Source organism: Macaca thibetana, chromosome 2 (genome assembly GCF_024542745.1).
Source record: "Macaca thibetana thibetana isolate TM-01 chromosome 2, ASM2454274v1, whole genome shotgun sequence".
NCBI classification, from domain to species: Eukaryota; Metazoa; Chordata; class Mammalia; order Primates; family Cercopithecidae; genus Macaca; species Macaca thibetana.
This window is the reverse complement of record NC_065579.1, coordinates 109,221,619-109,244,852: the sequence shown is the minus strand read 5'-3', so window position 1 is coordinate 109,244,852 and position 23,234 is coordinate 109,221,619. Positions and strand designations below refer to the sequence as shown.

At 41.1% G+C, this 23,234-nt stretch overlaps 1 protein-coding gene across 4 annotated transcripts in view; it reads right to left on the bottom strand.

Annotated features, from left to right (window-relative positions):
* The window catches only part of CACNA2D3 (calcium voltage-gated channel auxiliary subunit alpha2delta 3), a 938,743-nt gene that overhangs the window by 232,133 nt on the left and 683,376 nt on the right, over positions 1 to 23,234 (bottom strand). For 3 of the 4 annotated variants that reach the window (XM_050781062.1, XM_050781066.1, XM_050781065.1), the window contains one exon: positions 18,450 to 18,467. The exons of the other annotated variant lie outside the window; for it this stretch is intronic. In XM_050781062.1, the coding sequence (XP_050637019.1) occupies positions 18,450 to 18,467 (18 nt within the window). The remainder of the gene's footprint in view (positions 1 to 18,449; positions 18,468 to 23,234) is intronic. 4 annotated transcript variants of the gene reach the window in all.

Sequence of the window (23,234 nt, the reverse complement as noted above, 5' to 3'; positions counted from 1 at the left end):
AGCTGCGGGATGTCACTACTTACAATGCAGTACCCAGGACGGCAGCACCTGTAGCACCTAAATGCTTGTTAGAAATAGTCTCAGGCCCCATACCAAACACTCTGAATGTGAATAATTATTTTAATGATTCGTATGTATATTAAAATGCAAGAAGCATTGGTATAGGGCAATCCTTTCCACATCATTTCCATCAATAATCATGACAGCTAAGAGAAGCTGGCAGGTGTTGGAAAAAATATCCCAACAGGGGTGGAGGGGGCCATGTTTTTATTAGTTTTACATTGATATCAAGATAGGCCTATATTCCTCCATGACAAGTAAAATGAAGCAAGACTCTCCTGCTCTATCTAGGACTAGGAACTCATGGTGACATGGTTAATTTTATGTGTCAGCTTGGCGAGGCCATCGTGCTCAGTGGTTTGAGCAACTATCAGTCTAGATGTTGCTAGGAAGGTGTTTTTTTTAGATGTGACTAACATTTTAATCAGTAGACTTTGAGTAAAGAAGATTATCCTCCATAATGTGGGTGGGTCTCATCCAATCCATTGATGGCCTTAAAATAAAAGACAAGGCCCCCCTCAAAAGAAGGAATTCTCCCTGTAGACTGCCTTCAAACTCAAGAGTGCAACATAAACTCTTGTTGGAATTTCCAGCATGCCAGCCTGCCTGCCTTACAGATTTCAGACTTGCCCCACAATTGTGTAACCCAATTCCTTAAACTAAATTCTTCCCCACCTTATCTGTATAGCCTATCTCTAGCTCTATAGGATATCTCTAGAGAATCATGACTAATAATATACATGCTAATCATGTAAGTGATTATTTTGGGCATCCTAATTTGGGTGTAAGAATATGTAAACAAAATTTAATTCATCAATATAACAACAAAAAATATTAACTATGAGGTGATGCTGACTGTTAGTGTTGCCATGAACCAAGTCAACCAATATATACAGTCTATAACAGTTTTGGGGAACATGGTTCTAACATCTTGCTTAAAATACTCAAAGCATACTATGGCCACCATTGGAAACCTGCAAGGACATTTTCAAAGGCAGAACCAGCCCATGGTAAATAGTTCTCTTAGAATTAGAAGTCTTCCCATATTCTGACTCCTTGATTAATTGTTAATGCTATAAAGAAAACTGATTTGAGCTGATCTATAACCCTGGACAACTTCCACTTTGCAACTCAAATCAAATTTCAAGCAGTGCCAACATGTATCATGGATGAAATCAAAACATATCACTGACAATAATGAGAAATGAAGCCTTTTTCCTCCAACCAGTAAAAATCAGTTATAAATCACTAGTAATTGTCCTGGCACAAAGACAAGATTATAAGAAACTAACTTCAAAATATTAATCCAGAATGTAGTATCAACTTCACTCAGGAGCTAATTCCAAATGTAATTACTGCATCATTACTTTAAATAAGAAACCCATAATATTGCATTTGTACTGAAACCATTCATTTGTAACCAGCCCCAGGTAAACAAAGGAAATGCAGTGAGTTCAGTCTGGCAACAGTTCACATATGGGCCAATGATCTCATGGACCTCTCCTAGGGGTAGTTCTGGCCCCAATTTGAATTGGCTTGGCCAGAACCCTCACCCGTAGGCTTTCCTATATATACCAGTTCATCATCACGGCAACAAGGGCTGGCAGGAACACGGAAATACCATTTGCAAAAAATTAAGACTCTCTTCTGCACCCACCAGCTCCATCATTCCCAGTCCCCACAGGTCTGGACTCTGTGAATCTTAAACATTTCCTGGAGAAACACGTCAATTTGCAAGTTCATTTATACTGTAAGCACTTTATGATTGAAAGGCATTCTATACTCTTGTCATAGGAAATAGCAGTCAATGGCAAGTTTTTTTTTCTTTTTCCCAGACCACCAAGCAGAAGTTATGCAGCCAACCAGGGCCAGAAACCCTCTGTCTCCCAACACACTAGGGGGTCCCTGCTTTTCTGTGGCCCCCCAACCTGTAGCTGCTACTGAGGCAAGAGCACTGCTTATGATTCATACATCTGGCTTCCAAGAAAAACACAGATGTAGAGTCAACATTCATTTTCCAAGGGATAGGAGCAGGAGATGGGGGTCACCATGGTCCATCTGGGCAAAATCCCATTAACTCAAGTCCAAACAGGAATCTCAAAATGAACTGCTGTGCACTTACACTTGCCCAGGCTTTGAGCAGGCCTCCGAAATCTGTGGCTGTGGTGCTCTGTTGTATAATAAGTGTATATTATTCCATATCCTTCATTTCCCATGCTACATAATGGGGACCGTTCGGGTATCAAAGGAAATGATGAATAATAATACTGAACATCTGGTTTATAAAACCCAAACTTGCTCAACAGATTGACTGCTTCCTGTCAGCTTCCCAAGTTAATCATGCATGTAGGCTCATATGAATATGCATTCGAACTCATGTGCAAGGTCCACGCGGTCATGCCAGGCCTACTCCTTAATGCTTGATTAGTTTCCCACTGATGGCATCAGTTGGCAACATGGCCAGCCCTAGGACATGACCCCAGAGAGCATAACAACACAAGACTTGTGAATCCATCCATTTTGCTGCTGGCCTAGTCACTTACTCATTGATTTCCTTAATAAACACTCCTTGAGCATCAGCTGTGTGCCAGGTTCCATGCCATGTGCTGGAAAGACAACTAGAAATAAGGCATGAGTCTTATCCCCAAGGAGCCTAGAGTCCGCCAGGGGAGAAAGAAAAGCTAACATGGCAGAGGAAGAACTGGCTGGGGATGGCATGCTGGCTCTCATTCGGCAAGCAGAGAGGCTCTCTTTTCCAGGTCTAGCATGAACTAAAGCGAAAATGCCTGGTGTTTATCAATATCTGTCAGGGTTTATATGACAGATGCAGAATGCTTCCTGAAAGCCAGTCTAACAAAAGCAGGAGAAAGTAGTCTGCCGCAGAGCGATTTCATTCCATTGCTGTATACTTAAGGATATTGGTAAATGGAACAATGCAGGGGTAGACATCTTGTAAACTGCCTGGTCCCTTTCTTTTCCTTCTTCTGTAGGTGTCACCTGCTTCCTTTAGGAAAGTCGTCTTCATCCCCTCCAACCACAGGGTTTCTTAGCAGTCAAGCTCTCCCATCCTGAGTGTGGGGATGGACAGCCAACCCAAGCTGTGTTAACCAGAGCACTTCATGCACACAAGTGTGCACACACGCACTCTGCCTGAGCTGCACTGGTAAGTTTATTAATTAGGCATGCAGTTCAGGCTAGGCTACCTGAGATTTTTTTCTTTTTCCGACCTGCAGCAAATGGGAAAGACTCCCTACTCTCCCTTGTGAATGGCTATAAGAACGTCAGCTTGGCAGCCATGTCCCCTTGCCACACAGAGAGGCAATGAGACTGAAAAAAACAAACCCACAGATAGGAGGAGAGATGAATGTGTGTGTGTGTGTGTGCGCGCGCGCGTGCACATGCTCTGTGTATGATGGAGAAGAGAGAGAGAAAGAGGGAGGGAGGAAAAAAAAGAGGGAAAGGGCGGGAGGGTGCCAATCCCTGAATGCCTTCATTCCCAAGATCAATTCCACCAATGCCCTTTTCCATTATTGCGTTGCTTGAGCCAGTAAGTTTTTTCTTTTAGCTCCAATGAGCATGAAATGGATTTGTGACTCTTAGAAGTGCCAATCTGGGCCATAAATGACCTAGGCAGCTCTAGACACCCACTGAGGTGGTCCCAAGTGCCATGTACAATCCACACAAAGGAGAAATTTCTAAGGCCAAAAAGGTCAAAGGGAAAAGGGTACCAACATTCCCAAGATGGGTGGTTGCGTGTCTTTCCCACAGGGGAAGAAATTTAGGTACCTGCAAAGTACCCGAATACTGATGGTAATGACCACTCTTTATGATGGTACAAAAGACTACTGTCACTAGAATTTTATGTCAAGCCTTCACAATGAGTAGAAGTTTGGCTGCTTCCCCAGTGGATCCCCATGGTGGGTAGCAGTTGTGGCTATGTGCTTGCTGCCTGGGCAGCCTCCACCTTTGAAGGACAGCTGTTTGGGTTGCCTTCTTCATATCTCTATTCAGAGAAAGCTTGCCAGGGCTGGTTGCAGAAGCCTCTATTTCTCCTGCAGCTGGAAGCCTCTGGGGGTGAATGCCAAGCTGCAGAGAAAGGAGGCAAGCTGGACCTGGAAGGCATCTGAGCAAGCCAAGGACAGCACTCTTGGCAGCCCATTTGAGGACTGCCAGGTGGTTTTCAGTGGAGCCTCCTGCCAGATCTGCTCAGCCCTGGAGGCTTGGGCTTAAAGGGAAGGTTGTGCACAAATGGTGAACTCGGCTCAGATACAGGACTGGCTCCAAGTCAAGAACAAAAGCTAATCCACTAACTCTCATCAAATATCATATTTCTTCTATATTTTGCTCCTCTTACATTAGTGTTTTGCTTTATTAACACTGATCAACATATTGGTTATGTTAGTAAATAATATAAATGTATAATACTATAATACATAAATATTTTCTATGTGTGTGTATAACTTGTGAGTACGCAGCTGTGTTTCTGCCGTCTTCCTTTCAGCACCTGTGAGGAACCTCAACCTGCACTCTATGAAAAGACACTGCTACCATCTAGTGGCCGTCAGGGTAAATTGCAGGCATGAGGTCCTGGATGACAAAAAGCCGTTTCCAGAGTATGGACCTTACCAACAAAAACCTATCTTAGGGGCCAGGCGCGGTAACTCACGCCTGTAATCCCAGCACTTTGGGAGACCAAGGCGGGCGGATCACCTGAGGCTGGCAGTTTGAAACCAACTTGGCCAATGTGGGGAAAACCCGTCTCCACTGAATATACAAAAATTAGCTGGGCATGGTGGTGGGGCACTCCTGTAATTCCAGCTACTCTGGGAGGCTGAGGCAGAACTGCTTCAGCCCAGGAGGTGACCGTTGCAGCAAGCCGAGATCGCGCCATTGTGCAACACCCGGACAACAGAGTGAGACTCCATCTCAGAAACTAAAAAAAAGGTATTTAAATGCCAGCTGATGCCATTTAGTTACCTACCCAACTGAGGCAAAGGCTGGCTGGTATCAATAATTAGGTCTGACAACATTTGCCTTGACAGAAAAGTAGTAGTTCTAAGAGGTGAAGAAACACAGCTGTGCACATCTATAAATCAGATGAGACATTATGAAAAGAGAACCACTGATTCCTTAAGATACCCAGAATCTGGGCTGGGCGCAGTGGCTCACGCCTGTAATCCCAGCACTTTGGGAGGCCGAGGCAGGTGGATCATGAGGTCAGGAGTTCAAGATCAGCCTGGCCAAGACAGTGAAACCCCGTCTCTACTAAGAATACAAAAAATTAGATAGGCATGGTGGTGGGCGCCTGTAATCCCAGCTACTCGGGATTCTGAAGCAGAGAATTGCTTGAACCCGGGAGGCAGAGGTTGCAGTGAGCCAATATCATACCACTGCACTCCAACCTGGGCGACAGAGCGAAACTCTGTCTCAAAAAAAAAAAAAAAAAAAAGAAGAAGAAGAAGAAGAAGAAGAAGAAAAAAGATATGCAGAATCTGAGAATGTGACAGGCAAGCACAGCAAAGGAGAGGTTCTTTCACACCCACTTTCTCAAACGCAGCTTGAACAAAAGGGACACCAACTCCCTGGCACCTTTGCCTCTCCCCATGAGCTTAAGTTTATCAATGACTTGGGAATTCTTAAGGGCCATTTTCTGGGTAGCACATAATAGGGTTAATGGGATGAAGGTGGGAAGAAATGTCACCTATGTCCTGCAGTTTGCACACTCCATGGCAAGGAGAGAGGAAGACAACAGAAAGCCATCAGAACAACTCTCTGTATGATTAGTTTGTGAGGGCACCAGGGCGAAGAGCAGGGAAACGTACATCGGGAAAAGGGAATGTAAGCAGACTATGTGGCAATTTAGATACCTTCCCCAAACAAAACCTCTGCACCCTTCCCTCCTCCACTAGCCAAAAAAAGTCTTCTGTACCTAACCTTCCAATGGTCACCTACCTCCACCACCCCCAAATCTCCCACCCCTTTCCATCATCACAACATCTCTTATCCTCAACACTGGGCAGACATGTCAGGGAAAGAATCTAGTAAGATTGTACTGGGCATGTTCAGGAGGATGTTTTCTCTGGAGACACACCCCCAGTAGAGATACAGACACCCGTTGGAGGAATAACACAGGTGAAAATCCACTGAAATGTGGGGCAAGGAAATCCTATTGCATCTCATGCCTGGAAAGGGACCACAGTATTGATACTGCCTACTTGGCTAATGTTAACATCATCTGACTCTGGCTGTGGATTTTACTCTCATATTCTTTAGATTTCCACTACTGTTAGTGATAATCTTGAGGTTTGCTGATTGTGAGAGGTTTAATTGAGACACTTTATAATAAGAATAAGAAACAAGAATAAGAAGTTAGTAAACCTTTCAAGTAACATGTCCTCTTGCTTTTCACTTGATTGTCTTGGTAAAATGTGTCACTAAATCCTTGAGAATGCTACATAAAAGATATTTTACTTTTAGCCAAAACATTTTCCCTCTTCTTACTGAATCGTTATTACTTGCATTTGAGATTTGGAGATTCTGTATTCTTCTATGAGATTTCACTGCATTTTAACTTGTTTAAATACAAAAGTAAACAGATTTCCTTCTTTGAACTTTAACTGCATCTTGTATGAGCTAAATTGTTGAATTTGTTTGTTCTCTTTCTCTTCTTAACAAACTGAAGACAACTTTGTGAATATAATGCTGGACAATCTTGGAACATCTACATGAGAATCTAAAAACAGTCCTCTTCTCATAAAATCGTTATTATTCAGGAACATTTTGATATTCTGTCCTTTTGTTCCAGTGATTCTAGGATATGTCATTAAGCAAGGAATATGTTTTATGAGTAAACATTTAGATAGAGGGAGGATACTGCCTTTGACCAGGAACATATATAAATAAAGCCATAGTCATGAGAATATCACTGATTAACATATCTGAAAGCTGTCTTGGAAACTGCTTTGTTGGTTTATTTGGGTATAAGCTGGTTATTTCAAGAATGCCCAGGACAAATGACAATGAAAATTATCATGAGGCATTGGATTTTGGTCAATATTTATGATGAGTCATGACACATAATTGACCCCCCATAGTGGCCAAATGTTCATATTTTCACAAACGTGGTTTAGACACCTCCAAATAGATGCCTGAAAACACAGGCAACTGTCAGAGCTTTGGGGCCCTAGGACAAAACCTTCTCCTTGTTTAAAGACCCCCTGAAATGCTGCTTCCTCCATAAAACCTTCCCTAACTAAGTGGAAATGAGAACCAGATGTTCTCAAACTTCACTACAAAGATAATCATATTTATTCTACAACCAAAGATACCATCTAGGACCAAAATTTGTGCAAACTATTAATGAAGCAAAGTCACTGAACACTGTGGCTGGAAGAAGTACTGGGAATTGTGTAGAGCCTGTGAACTCCAAGGGCAGAAGCTGGGAAAGATTCCTCTTTTCATCCACAGCATTTAGCACAGAGCGTGGTACACAAGACATGCTCAGCAAATGGTCCTTACATGAATTTATTCCAACACTATGCTTTAATTTATTTCATAAATGAGGCCCAGGGAGGAAAGAAGGCACAGAAAATTAGTATCGGAATTCAGGCAAGACTCTGGGGCTAGTGCTCCCTCTTTCACATCGTACAGCCTCTCCTTGCTCATGGCTCCTTCACTGAATATCTTCGTGTATTCTGCCTATATCAATGTGGTTGGACTGAGACTGCAAGGAAGTGCCGAGAAGCTGGAGCACAATGTCCAGCTGATGTTACACCGATAAAGGAAAAGGACTTAAAAAAAAAACACAGCTTAGTTGAACACTGCAATGTGCTTAGCAGCACGGAGAAGACAAAGAGTAACAAGCAAACAGAAGCAAACAGACCTGCATTAACATGCTGGAGAAGGTTACTCAAACTTGCTGAGTCATTTTTATTGATCTATCCTTCCATCCTTCCTTCTGTCTATCCATCCACACGCCTACCTTTCCATATCCATTGCCAAATATCATTTGTCACTTGTTACCAAACATTGCTGTGAATGTTCTGCATCTTCTAGCCTTAAATTGAACCCTGACAAAGACCTTCCAAGTGCCTATGCACATTTTACAAGTGAAGGAGTTAAAAAGGCAAAGTACCTTGCTCCAGGTACAGAAAACAGAATAGAGATCTGAGTCTTGGTCTACCTGATGCCAGAGCCCATGTAGTAACCACTCCACCCTCAGTCTCCTGTTTCGGGGTGCAAAGACAAATGCCATGTTTGGTCCTCAGGAGATTAAAGTGTAGTAAAGGAGGCTGCAATCAAGCAAATCGTCCTTTAAATAGGAAAAGTCCTTAGAGTTCTTAGAAGCATTAAGTGCATTATAGACATAAAGTGCCTAGCACCGTGCCTGGGACATCTGACAAGTGCAATTAATCCCATAAAGACCATTCCAGACTAGGCCAGAGAAACTCTTATGCTTCTTCGAAATCCAAAGATTTGAACTTCATCTGTCTCCTGAACTGCATAAACAAAATAGGAAGACATGTTTCCTTTATCCCATGATCGAAATATCTTGGCTTTAACAGTTAAATAATATGAAAGCAGTTGGTGGGGGTGAGGGGTGGTTAATTATAATATTATGATCATAAATATTAAAGGAGATTAGGAAGGATGCACATTGGGAAGGAAGTTGTTATAGAGGAAGGGAGTCTAGGAAGGAGGGACAGATGCTTCAGAAGTACCCAGCCTGTAAATCATCTAATGTGTTCCAGGCCTGGGCAAATATGGATGGGTCCCATCCAAGCACACAGGGCTCATGATTCAGCAAGTGGTTCAATTTCGTGAGTCATTTCTGGAAAAAGAAAATCCATACCATGGCATTAGTCTTTGCTTGACATTTTCTACCTCATGAAACTTGGTTGGGTTTTCCAAAATCCTTCTAGTTAATTTGAAGGGATAAACATCTAACTTTTTGTTTTTTAACTTCTTGGTAGCACTGATGTACAGGATTGCACAACTGCTCCAGTTTACCCCAGAGGGTCATTTCAGTTGAATCCTTTGGCATGAGATGTCTGGCAGTGTGTCCGGAGCCATTCCTTCAGTTCTCATGGAAGTGGGCTACATTTGGGTTTGTAATGGATATATATCCATTAATTGGGGATGTGACCAGTGAATAACATGACTGGAAAAAGCATCAGGCAGTCGAACATGACCAGACCATTAAATATGTGGCTCAATTTACTAAGAAAAACTGAAAGGCAGTTTCTTCATTAAAATAATTAATTTTTTTAGTTTTAATGTGCACAAACAATACAGGTAGACAAATTTTGTCAGAAAATTAGATTTGTCAAAAAAATTTTGCCAAAAAGTAAAGAAAAGCTATGCATACGCATGCATGGTATGCGTGTTTTCTCTTGAGTAACTCATCGTATTAATCTAGTATATCTTCCACACAGGAAATCCCTTCCTATGAGAACTAATAAAGTCAGATTAAAATCACTGATGATGATTTGACATTGATTTGATACAGATTTCATTTATTATATTTTACACAGATTTGGTTTTCAAATTAGTAACTAAATTGTATTGAATCTGATTTACCTCAGTGTTAAAATGGTGTTCTTGTGTCATCTTTCTCTAATGCAATCAGAAAATAAAATATGTTTATTTCCTGGGTTGCTTAATTCTTTATCTCATTAAGATACTGGCAGCTGTCCTTTAACTTGTTCTTTAGCTGGCCTCTTCCAATGCCTTGGCCGTAAAGTGTAGATTCATGCATTGTTGATTTCAGGAAACACCCCGTGTGTCAAGTGATGGATACAGGTGTTCTAAATCTACCAAGAAATACGGAAGAGACCCCAAAATGAAAATCCAACTCATTGAGTTCAAGATCAACTTTGTGTCAATAAAAATGACCTACAGAATTGTATCTAGAAGCAAGGAAACAGAACACTGAGTGTCCTGTGATGTCCTCTTCAAGACCACCCAGGCTAAATATTGGTGATGTTGACATTAATATCATGGTATTCCAATTCAAAGGGCTTTATGAAATAACTTTCCTCAATCCTCTGCCTTCCCTTCTATGTAGAAGGAAGAAGGGTATTTTTATATCTTTGGGGATGTAAGAACAACTGAGATGAAAACAACTTTTAATATTTTATTGTTTTTATTCAGATGTTTCCTTAATATTCAAAAGAAAAGGCAGTTTCATTGTAGCAATGTTGTGAGTACAGTTTGTATTGTTTTAGCACCTTAAGAGAGTCATACTTTATAACTGTGCTTGATTTAAATAAATAGAAAACACTCACATATTTAAATAAATGAGAATTTTTGAAAGAAGACACTGGATTTCTAAGACACTAAAAATTAAGTCTGAAACCTGAAAGCATTGAGATGTAAGGAACTGTAAAATCAATTTTTGGTTTTCAACCTAACACCAAGTTCTTTTTGCCTATTTTTTAAAGAAACCATTTCGGCTTTTACTTTATCAAATGTGTCTGTATTAAACAAGGTGTAATGCTGCTAGCATTATTAATAATATTACTGTCCCTGCCATGGCCAACACTACCTCTCATTGAGCACGGGGTGTGGATGGATGGGCCCCGAGCAGGTGCTGTTCCTGTACTTTCAGGAAAATCCCGTAAGGGACGTGTCTGTACCCCAGTAAAACAAGAAAAACCAAGGCTCAGGATGATGGTACCCTGGTCCAAGGTTACCAATGAGAACTGGCAGGTGGGGCCTCCATTCCATGTCCAGCTGACTCAAGTTAGTCTTAAGAGCAATGGGCTCCTTTGCCTCACCTGTAGGAGTGGAATGCATCCCTTCTGCAATGATGAGTGCAATACCAGAGGTCACACAACTTGGTACAATAGTCCCCAAATAGCAAATTGGGCAGATGTCATTTTCACCCTGCTTCATTTTTTCCATTTTTAAACCAAGGTAGCCCTTCCCCCAACCAGAGGTGTGAGGAGGATAGGCAACACCTACCAATTGAGGCTCAGGTAGGGTGGGTGACCTCCATGGTTTAACCACACACCTGCCATTTTTTGTGGATTTTCCATGCTCAGATCAATGTCGCTCTAAGCATCTGACATGGACTGAGCCTTTGATTAAAGATTGGTAGAAAGATTGGTAGATCACCTTTGGTAGAAAATAAGGATTATTGATAAACAAAGGTACTTTTAGACTTGTCCCACGTAAGACAACCTACTGTTTATAAACCTTTGTCCTTCTGATTATAGCTGTGTGTACCAAGAATCAATGCATGTTATGTATGTGTATTTTTACAACAGAGTTTGGGTTTCCCACTTTTTCATTTGTTTATTTCTTGGGAGAGCTGGGCTTAGCAGACAATTGTTAGGTTAACTCTTGGTAGTCTATTTCATTTAGTGTATTTATGAGTAATACAATTAGTTCATTACTACAAATATAATCATTTACTTATAAAAATAATATATGCTCATCATACAGAATTTGAAATATGCAAAAATGTATTAAGAAAACAAAATAAATATTTGTTATCCTAACACTAGGAAATAGCCACTATTAAACATGGCTATGCATTTCTTTCCAATAGAGTTTTGTACATCTGTTTGTACACACACACGCACACACACAACAGGAGCATAATGTACATAAAATTTTACACTCTGATTTTAAAATAATGTATTTTCTCACATTATTAAATATCCTTTTGAACTATGATTTTGTTTATGGCTTCTTAATATTCTATCTTTTGGGAAGTTCAGTGACTTTTTCAACCACTTTCTCATTTCAGGTATTTTAGCTCTTCTTTTCCTCATTACAAATAAAATTGCAAGTCACTGACCAATTTAGGCTAGATTCTGCAAAAGAAGGTTATTGAGTCAAAGGCTGAAAGTGTGCAAGTTATTGACATGTAGTGGTAATGTTTTATTGAAGGCTTTTATCAATTTTCATGCATAAAAGTGTAAAAGCTAAAAAAACTTTTAAAAAAGTTAATAATAAAATGGAATCTTTTGTTTTTACTTTGTTTTTTTCCCTGAATAATCAGGAAAAATAGTATATAAAGCATAAAAATAGTACATAAACACTACAAATGTTCAAATAAATTTGAAAATGGAGTAAACCCTGATTTTTCCCTTCACACACAAGTAGACACACACTATGAGGTTGTTTGACATGAACAGATTATTTCTTTTCAATAAGAAATGCAAATAGCAGGCCAGGCACGGTGGCTGATACCTGAAATCCCAGCACTTTGGGAGGCTGAGGCGGGTGGATCACCTGAGGTTAGGAGATCAGCCTGGCCAACATGATGAAACTCTGTCTCTACTAAAAATATAAAAATTAGCTGGGCATGGTGACAGGTGCCTATAATCCCAGCTACTCGGGAGGCTGAGGCAAGAGAATCACTTGAACCTGGGAGGCAGAGGTTGCAGCGAGCCGAGATCGCGCAATTGCACTCCAGTGCGGGCAATAAGATCAAATCTCTGTCTCAAAAAAAAAAAAAAAAGAAAGAAAGAAGAAAGAAAGAAATGCAAATAGCATCTTGCTTCCAAACGGAGCTCCATGGCCCCCCAGGAACCCACACGTAGCTTCGTAGCTTCGGCTGGAGTGCCTATGTGCTGCCCTGCTGGCTATCCTGCCATTAGGAAGCCAAGCGTTTTGAATCTGAGGGTCTTGCATTCATTAATTTATGGTCTCAAGTGCTAAGTTGGACAGGGCCATGGAAAAGGGGTCAGCCAAGACTCACATGGGTACACTTGCAAAGTTCACCTCCTTCCTCAGCAGCAGAGCAGCCTGTCTGGGTTGCCACAGACACACTCATACAGAACCACGGCAGAAAACAAAATACTCAGTTATATAACCATTGTTAGTGTTGAGCAACATGCCATCACTCAGATTTCCACAGAGCCTCTCACACTGGCCATGGGAAAAGCTGAAGTGACTAGACTTGCTCTCTGGTTTCTAGCGCCGTGGCTTTATTCACAAAATAGATCCAGTAATTTAAACTGTAGCCCATTGTGCTGCTATCATTTTTCAGACTGTAAGTATATCAATCTTAACAGCCCCAGCTTGGGAATGCATATAAAAAGTACCTTACATGATACTATAAAATGGTAAATGATAAGGAGAAAAACAGGGTTTTCAAAACAAGACATAATAGTTTACATGCAAAGCAAAGTACAGGTAAAAGCAAATGAATCATAAACCAGAACCAAATGTAAACATTATCAGTTCTCAGTTTTGTACTTCATTTGCATCAATTTAGATGGTTATATAACTGTAATGAAACACCAAAATCACTAGACCTGCAGTTCTACAAAAACAGCAGCTTTGCAAACTTTCGATTTTCTATTTTCAGTGACAGTTAATTCAACTGTTCAGAGTATAGAAGTCAAATGAGGCAAAGAATGATAAATGATGCCTCGCAATTGCTGAAATCTGATTACCCTGAGATAAGAGCTACGCCAAATTCTACTTGTATAAATTTGTACCTAAGGAATGAGAGAGAGAGAGAGACAGAGAAAAGAAAGAAAGAAAGAAAGAAAGAAAGAAAGAAAGAAAGAAAGAAAGAAAGAAAGAAAGAAAGAAAGAGAAAGACTCTAGAAAAATGAATGCTTCCATTTATTCCTTCAAAATATAATATAAACAAGTAAACAAAGAAAATGCAAATAGATTCAGGATGCCATTTGCACTCAGGGGGAGAAATTAATAAAACAGTTCCATCCTGAAAGAAAGACCAAAAATCGACCTCCATTTAAGAAGCTAATTTATGCACTCCTGAGTCCTCATACAAGTTAAGCAGCACAGAATATCACAGCAGGCATAGAACAACAGATCTTGAACCCTGCTGTGTTTGTTCAAGGAGGCAAGTTAAGCTATTCCTAACAGGAAACAAAACACGCCGTCGGGCTGTTAAATAGGGATCATTTTGCCATACTGCGCAGCCCTGAATGCATCAATTGCTGTTCCAAACAGGATTAGAGATGTGGTTTGCTTTAACTATGGTTTTGTGAAAAATGCTTATGCCTACTCAAAATTCTCAGGCTGATATTAACTAATATGGTGTCAGGAAAGACATAGAGCACCTAGGAAACCTTTAAGAAATGGTCTTTGGTAAATTCCGAAATTGTGTGGATGCAGCAGAAAATGAAGGGAAAGGGTACCAGGGTCTGGACATGTTCATCCACATAAAAAGGCACATTTGGAATTCCCCGAGGAGTATCTTTGACTTTAAACATTCAAGGCCCACTCTACGTTGATTAAACCTATATTGATTAAATTAATCCTGCAGCGAATAACTGATGTTTAGCTCCTATAGACAGAACCTATGTGAAGAAAAATGCAGCTAGAAAAATGGACTACTTTGTTCAATAGTATTACCATTGAACATACATTTGTAAATGGCTTTGGGTAATTCCGCTATGTTATTATCATAAAATCAGATCTCTTGGACATTTTTGTAGAAGTAAAGAAGAATTTTAAAAAGGCAGACCTTTTTACACATAGACCTCTCTTCACTGCTGAATTCAGGGACAATCAATCCACCCGAGAAACTGGTCCAATTTCTACCCAGAAGAATGAATTTGTGATGCCTTGAAAGTGCTGCATCTGTATTGCTACATTTTTTTTTAGCCAAAACTTCAGGACACTGCCTCCATATTTGGGAAAAATATTTAATATTTATCAGGTTCCTCACCAGTTAGTGCCACTCCAATTTTATATCAAGGCTTGAAATTTATAGAGTCTAGGAATTATCTTGGAGATGCTTAAGAATCATAGAAAAAATAATATATATTTTTTCAAATTGTTGTTCTAAAACATTGTCATAAAGCACTAGAAGAGAAGTTTTGGAAGACCCTCAAAATATTAGAATCATGAAAACCATAACTTACAGACAACAGTCATTTAATGGCTGCTACACATAAGAGGGACATCCAAATGGGACATTTTTAGTTGCAGATCAGCCAAGAGATTAAAATAAGTATGTTTACAGAGACATAACTATTTAAAATATTTATAGAGAAAATAGTTGCAGATGATGCAAAGTCAGATTCCAACAAAAACACAGCACAAATGCAGACACCATATGGTCCAATGTACGCGCTCATGACCTCATGTGAAAAGTAGGCCAAAGCTGTAGCGGCTGGGGGTGCCTCTCTTTCACCCCTGGAACAACAAACTCAGGGGTTTGGAAAGAGCTCATTAGAATCATGGCCACAGATGGGTGAAATCTATGGGTAACGTCAAAGGCATTAGGAAGAAACCTCTCAAAACAATTCTCCCTACATGTTTTTGCTTTGTTGGGGTTTCAAGACCAATCTCCATTTCTTTCTGACTACATGAAGAAGGTGCAGTCAGTTCAAGCACAGAGTTTTGTTGTTGTCGTTTTGAGGTGGAGTCTCACCCTGTCACCAGGCTGGAGTGCAATGGAGTGATCTCGGCTCACTGCAACCTCCGCCTCCCAGGTTCAAGCAATTCTCCTGCCTCAGCCTCTCGAGTAGCTGGAACTATAGGTGTGTGCCACCATGCCCAGCTAATTTTTGTATTTTTAGTAGACATGGGGTTTCACCATGTTGGCCAGGATGGTCTCGATCTCCTGACCTCGTGATCCACCTGCCTCAGCCTCCCAAAGTGCTAGGATTACAGGCGTGTGCCACTGTGCCTGGCCCAACCACAGAGTTTCTAATGAAATGGGGGTGGCACCCATACCTGTTGGGCTCTTTTGCCCTCTCCTAGTTATTCATTAGGCTTGAGTCAGAATCACAAAACACTGGGCAGAGGTCCCAGACCAACCCTCACGTATGACTGTTCTCTTGATGTGCTCTGAAGCACCAGGGGTCAAGTTAAGCCAAGTGGTAATGAGAACTCTACATTTTGAGGGTCTAGCATATGCTAGGCTCTGTGTGAGGAACAGGTAAGAGAAGTAACTTTCAAAACAAAAGTGGAAAGTTAGTTTATCATTCTTCTTAAATAAATAAAAACATGTAGGCTTAGAGAGGTTAAGTAACTCACCCATGGTAACAAGTGGATGAAGGCTAAAATGGAACCACCACATTCCTTTGCTGGTCAAGCAGCAAGACAGTAAATCTAAGGAAAGTTGACATTTGCAAGAACCTCATTCTTCTAGCAAAGGCCTCTGCAAGTGTCACTGAGGTAATACTGGGGAAGGAGTGGGAAGGAGAGTTGCGGGCAGGGATGCTAGTACATCACCAGGTGAAGACTTGCAGGCTTCGGGAGGATGCCTTCAACCTGTGGTGCACCTCTCCCTCAACTCCTCTTACCCTCCAGCCTAGATACCTGAGGTTTATTTTCAAACTCCTTCTTCAAAGAGCTGAATTTCCCAGAAACTACCCCCAAAGGATTCTGAAACCATGTCGCATAGATCTCTTAATATTCTGTAAGGTAAGTGCCTTTCTCTATTTTAACAAAAAAAAGACAATTTCTAGCCATGATAGGAAAAGAAGGCAAAGCTATTCCTTTTCACATAGGGCTACACAACAAGTCCCTTGGGATGTCTGACATCATTCAGAGACAGGGAAAAAAAATTAGAAGCCAGCTGAGGCATCTTCCTTGACTCTGGACTTTATATGACCACAATAAAATGTTCCATTTTGCAGGGCATATGATGTGAGTCAATACATGATGACAGAAGAAGCTAATGCAATGAAGTGACTGCTATTGAAGAATTACATAGCCCAGCAACACTTGTTCTTCTATATTCTGTGTTGCTTTGTTTTGAACTTCGTTTTAAAATTCTATGGCTGGCTGGGCACGGTGGCTCATGCCTGTAATCCCAGCATTTTGAGGCTGAGGCGGGCAGATCACCTGAGGTAAGGAGTTCAAGATCAGCCTGGCCAACATGGCGAAACCCTGTCTCTACTAAAAATACAAAAATAAGCCACGTGCAGTGGTGCATGTCTGTAGTCCCAGCTATTCGGGAGGCTGAGGAAGGAGAATTGCTTGAACCTGGGAGGTGGAGGTTGCAGTGAGCTGAGATCGCACCATTGCACTCCAGCCTGGGTGACACAGAGAGACTCTGTCTCAAAAAATAAAATAAAATAAAATAAAATAAAATAAAATAAAATAAAATAAAATTCTATGGCTGATGGCACCTCCAATTCATGAAGTTTCTCTATAACAGGAATACTCTGTATATACATTGGTGGAAATTTGATGAATAAATGTCAATAAGTGGAAGCTGGTCCATTTTTAGGCACAGAATTTGTGAAGTCTTTCTATCAAAAAAATTCAAATGTAGGTAATTAAGAAAGCATGTCCTATCAAAGACATTGAGCCTTCCAAACAATCTGGAATTCTGACCATTTATTTACCCTGGAAGCTGTTGTGAGCCTTGAATACTTTAACTTTTAATGAAGTGTTCAGTCCTTTTGTGATGGCATTGAAGTGTAATCAAACATTACCACAAGCCAAGTCACACACTAGCATGTCTTGCCTTGTTTAAATACCTCAAATATATTTGAGTAATTGTGTAATGATTTCTAGGCCTCTGGTTGTCCATATGGTCTGAACAGACTGTCTTTAGTAGAGCAGTTGTGCTCTCTCTCAATGAGAAGGAACCAAATCATCTTTGCTCTAAACTGGAGAGCTTAGGAGATGCTGTTTAAATTTCAGGGTGACGCCCTACCTTAACTCTTGAAACACAACATCAGGCCCCCAGAACTTGCTGTGTCTTCCAGAAGTCTTGCTTATGTTTGTGAAACACACAAGAACAATGCAGCAGGCACTGAGTGACATATTTTATGACATAAATGTCCTTAGGATACGATGACATGCTACGAGGGTGACACAGCAAAGCCATCCCTGCAACCACATGGAGTCTTTCTGGACAGAGAACATTCTAGATGGTGGAACTAGACCATCTCAGACAATGAAGACCAGTGAAAGGGTCTGGCCATTGGCAAGAAATCTGCTCTAATGGTCTCTGGGATGATGAGGCCAGCAAAGGAGCTGCTGATTTTTACAATTAATAAAATCCAAGAAGAGTTTTCAGAGATTTGGCTTAGGAGCCCCGAATTTAAACTTGGTTACCATGCCTTACAAATTACTCACATTATTTGTGTCCCTAAAAATTATCTCAGAGAAGGCCTGGAATGCTATGTTGGAAGGAATGCACCAAACTTATTATTGACCTATTATTTGATAATTCTTAGAGAAACAGTTGGGCATGGATTCATCTCCCAATCACTGGCCACCATAGGGTCCTTTGGAGGGAGTAACTCAGCAAAGGAGCAGTGGACAACTGAGTCTGCTGGCCTCTCTGTTCCTGCTCAACTTCAGGTTTCTGAAGCTGTGGAAGAAAACCATTTCACTGGTCATTAACAGTGCCAAATGTACAACACCATGGAGGCATGCATGACTTGTGAGTTCTGGGGGTGACTGGAATGTGACAGAAGAGAATTTACCTTTTGTGCCTGAGGGAGCTGAAGGGGGAAAACAAAACAAAACAAAAAAGAAAAAAGTTGATCATTATATAAGTAATTAAGATTAATGGTAAAACTTCATTTTGTTGCCATTTGCAAATAGAGAAACCAAAATGGGGAGATGAGTGAAATAGAGGTAAAGCAAGTTATTTTTCACAACAAAACTACAGTGCTGATTATTTGAACTGCTTTCTGAATTTGTGGTATCAACAGTTAATCTACGAGCTTTCCAGCATGTGTTTTGGGAATCACCACATCCAAAGCAGCTGATAAGTTCCTATAAAGCTGGAACCGAGGCTCTTCTGTCCAGTGATCCCAAGGGCACAATTCCATGACCCAGTTCCTTCTTCCTTTAACCAGCAGTTTTCAACTGGACGAGGGCAATCTGGAGACATTTGGGGTGGTCACAACTAGGTGGTGAAAGGGAAGGGAGTGAGAGCTGTTGGCTTCTAGAGGGTAGAGGCCAAGGGATACTGTGGAACATCTTACAATGCACAGGACAGGCCCCAACAAAAAGAAATTGCCCAGCCCATATATCCATAGTGCCAAAGTTGAGAAACCCTGCTGTATATAAAGGTAAGACTGTTAGAAAAATGCTTGTTTTTAAAGTCAATTTTTCTTGCTTTGTAGCACATTAACTGTTCCCTTTATTGGTGGTTAAGGGAGTATGCACAAGCATTTGTGCATTTAAAGTAAAGCTGATGTTCTAAGAACAAGGAAAAGACAGTCAGTCAGTCCATAAAATAAGACATAACAGCTTTCCCAGTGGCACAGGCAAGGAAATAGGTATGTGGAAAAAGATGAACATTTACGAGATGTATTTGTCTATATTTCTGTGTTGAGAGTTATTAGGCTACGGTTTAACGCCACAGTATTATGACTGCCATTATAGCATGCAGTGTTTTTGAAAAGCATTTTTCTAATCTGGAATGGAATTAACATTATCCATGTATTAAATACTCAATCTAAGAATGACATCATTACCAAGATTTATTTTTCATCATAGGGACTAACATTTATCAAGTATGAACTTGTCACCAGGCACTTTGTTACGTCCTTGTATTATCCCATTAAATCACAGCAACCTAATGCTAGGTATCCCTACTTTACAGAGGAAAACTAAAATGGAACTTAAAGGTTAAGTAAGTATACAATGTCCCATAGATAAAGAATCACAGGACTGTGCTGCCTGACTTTAGAACAGACAAATTCAACTCAATTCACACATAAATAAAGACCTCAAACACTTGGGAATTGTGACAGTAAATTTGCTCTCTGTCTCTCTAGAGTTTATGGCATCAGAAGTGCTAGAAAATACAAAGCAACTAAATCAGACATCTTCAGGTCTCCACTTGAATCATCAGACTTCCCCATTCTTTTTACTCTGGGAAGAATGCTTTCTCTTCTGACACAAGAAGAACAGGGCTCTCTTAAACTTGTCCTAAACCCCTGCCCCTATGGATGGAGCCCACAAAGAGCAGAACCAAACAAACAAGATGTTTTGGATCCCAGAGATGTCTCCAAAATGGTATTGAGAATGTCTATGAAAAGCAGATTCCAACTTCTCCAACACTCAATTTCCAACACCTTTATCTTACACAGGTCTCCCAATTTAAGAAGACAGAAATACGAGGATGTTTTCCTGATTCATTCCTCCTAGTTAAGGCTGAATTATTCAAAAAGGAAGCTCATGAGCTCCTCCAGTGCTTTTCAAGAGTTCAGAAAAAAATGGACCACGAGGTGAGAAACCAAGTTCAAAATGAGGAATCACTTTTAAAAAAGTTTCTCAAATATTAAACATCTTTTCACACAACAGAAAAGAAACCTTGGATACATGAACATCGTGGAAGAAAAAATGTATATTTTCTTAGGAAAGTGTTTGTGCTGAATCACAGCTATGTCCTGTGAAAGCAAGGGGCCATGAGTATGACAAATGTTTGATGGAGTGCAAAATAAATACCAAAGTGAAGCTCTGCACAAACTGCTGGACTTTGCAGGCCTCTTTGACAGGAGAGCTGCCCTTTCTCTCTCTCTCTCTCTCTCTCTCTCTCTCTCTCTCTCTCTCTCTCTCTCTCTCAATTTTATCTTTGTTGAGCAGGAAACACCTCTTTTTGACTCATCTATTTAAGCACATGGGAAGAAATCCTGGGAAGGAAAATGACAGACCAGGTCTTTGTGGTGATGTCCTCAGTTTAAGACTGCCCTCAACCTCCCCGCAAAACATATATTTTCCTCAAGCAATAACATAGGAGAACAAAGAGTAACTTTCCTACTGGAGCTTTGAAATAATGTAAATTACAGCTTGTGATGCCCTCAGCTGGCTGGACCTCTCTGAAGGAGTCTCAGTGCAGAATAGTACACATTTACATCAGATCCTCTGTGGCCACAGATGCTGCTGCTGAGAGCTGGCTCCCCAACACATCACCACCCAGCATTCATGACTTGCGTGCAGGCCCCTGCCCTGGGGGCCAGACCAGCCAGATACCTGGTCCGCTTTGGCCTCTGGCTCAAGTCTTGAGGCACAGGCCTTCCAGCCTCTGGCCAGTGTGCTTGTCTGTAACGTGGATGATGGAAAGAGGGCTGAGGAATGGCCAGGTCTTGGATGGGCATCGGTTTTGCCTCAAGAAGCAGCTCTGACTAATTAGGAATGGCTAGACGAAAGGCTATGTTGAGAAGGATCCTGAAGTCATGCCTGAGTTTCACTGGAAAGAATTTTATCACTAGCCAGGTGCGGTGGCTTATGCCTGTAATCCCAGTACTTTGGGAAGTCAAGGTGGGCAGATTGCTTGAGTCCAGGAGTTTGAGACCAGCGTAGGCAACATAGTAAAACTCCATCTCTACAAAAAATACAAAAAAATTAGCCGGGAATGGTGGCACATGCCTGTAGTCCCAGCTACTCAGAAGGCTGAGGTGGGGGGAATCACCTGAGCCCAGGATGTTGAGGCTGCAGTGAGCCCTGATAGTGCTACTGCACTCCAGCCTGGGCAACAGAGTGAGATCCTGTCTCAAAAAATAAATAAACAAATAAATAAATAAATAAAGAATATTATAACCAGATAGCAGCATTTGTTATAAATAAGAAATGGCAAAACATTTCCTGTGCTTTTTCTCTATAGTTCTGAGCACAACTCCAATGACTATGCAATTTTTTCATGTAATGCCTTTCTGTCCTGCTAGGTCACAAACTCCAAGAGGGCAGAGAAGGCATCTTCCCCATATGTAGTGTGAAGTCCTCTAACCTGTAACTGGTACTTTCCTTGTTAAATAAGCTACCTTATTACTAGGATAAGCCCAGAGTTGATGCCAAGGAAAGATAATCAGGGTAACTGCCTTGAATCTTTGAATCAACACCCCACCACCACCATGTTAATCACCCAAGCTGATGGCCTTCAAGAGAAAAATATGTCTGCTAGAGGAATAGATGTGAAACTTACATTCCCACATGCCTGGTATAGGTGTCTGTCTATGAGTGATTGTCTCAGTGACTCCTGGATATGCATAAAACCAGCCTGGGCACTTCTCATCATCATGAGGCCCCAGATGAGGTGACATCTCTTCCTCAACACACAGGGGAGATGTTTTCTTCTTCAAAGCCACCTTGTCACAGGCATTGCCAACCAGGCTTTGCCTTGCTGGGTCTATTTCCTCATTTACTCCATGAGGGGTCTGGACAGGCAGCATTGGGTTCCTTCCTGGCCCACAACGCAGATTGTAAGATTCTCTGTATAACTCAATACATCCGCAAGTCATTTTTCCAAAAGAAGGATAAAGAAAAAAGTTGTGGTGTGCTGTGTGGGTTTACACACTCCTAAGGAAAAGCTGGGTGCAGGATACAGTTCAGGTGAAACTTCACATTCAAACATGGAGAGTGTGTATTCAGAAGGGAATGAAGGAGAGGAAATGATGAAGATAAAGGTGACAGCAGTAACAGAAATATTCACTGTTAATTGGACTTTTTCCTTAAACCAGGTACCTGGTTAAATGCTTGATCAGTTTTAGCTCTTTTGCTTTTTGTAGTGAATCTCTGGATTAGATATTTGTATCTTCTCAGTTTATAGGTGAGGAAACAGACAATATTTAGAATGGTTAAGTATCTAACCAAGGTCACCTAGTCAGGAAATGTTCCTGTTGAAAGTTAAGGACAAGGCTCTGTGTGGACCCACATGTGCTCCAACCAGTGCTACTTCTCACATGACTACACAGTAGCAGCACAAACCCACACCCCCAAAGGACTTGGGGACCTCATGGGCCATTCCATCTGGGCAACCCATAAAAGAAAGCAGGGATGAGAAATCCTGGCATCATTCCTTATGGAAGAGTCTGGATGGAGGACAGAGAACCCAGCCACCATGGTTTTCAACATGTGGTGTATCAGGTGAATGGTACAGCATGAAGATTGTCCATGCCCTCTCCAGTCACATACATTTGTTCTGTCCTCTCATCCTGGAACTCTTCCTAAGACTCCTCTCCACTTGCCTGGCAAACACCTATTTCTCTGGTCAGTTGTCTGTGTCTCAAAGAAGACTTGTTTACCCTTTCTTGTCATATGCTCTTTTCGCAGGCCTTCATAGTACCACATACCTGCAATTGGTAGCAAAGTTATTGCCATGCCGCTTTTCTTTTTTGGTACCAGAAACCCCAATTTTAGCCAAGCTCAGCTAAATGACTTTATTAAAGATAGGGGCGGTTAAGTGGGTTCGGTCATGGCCAATGAGATATGCATGGATGTGGCTTTTCCAGATGGTGTCTTTAAAAGGACTCCCTCCA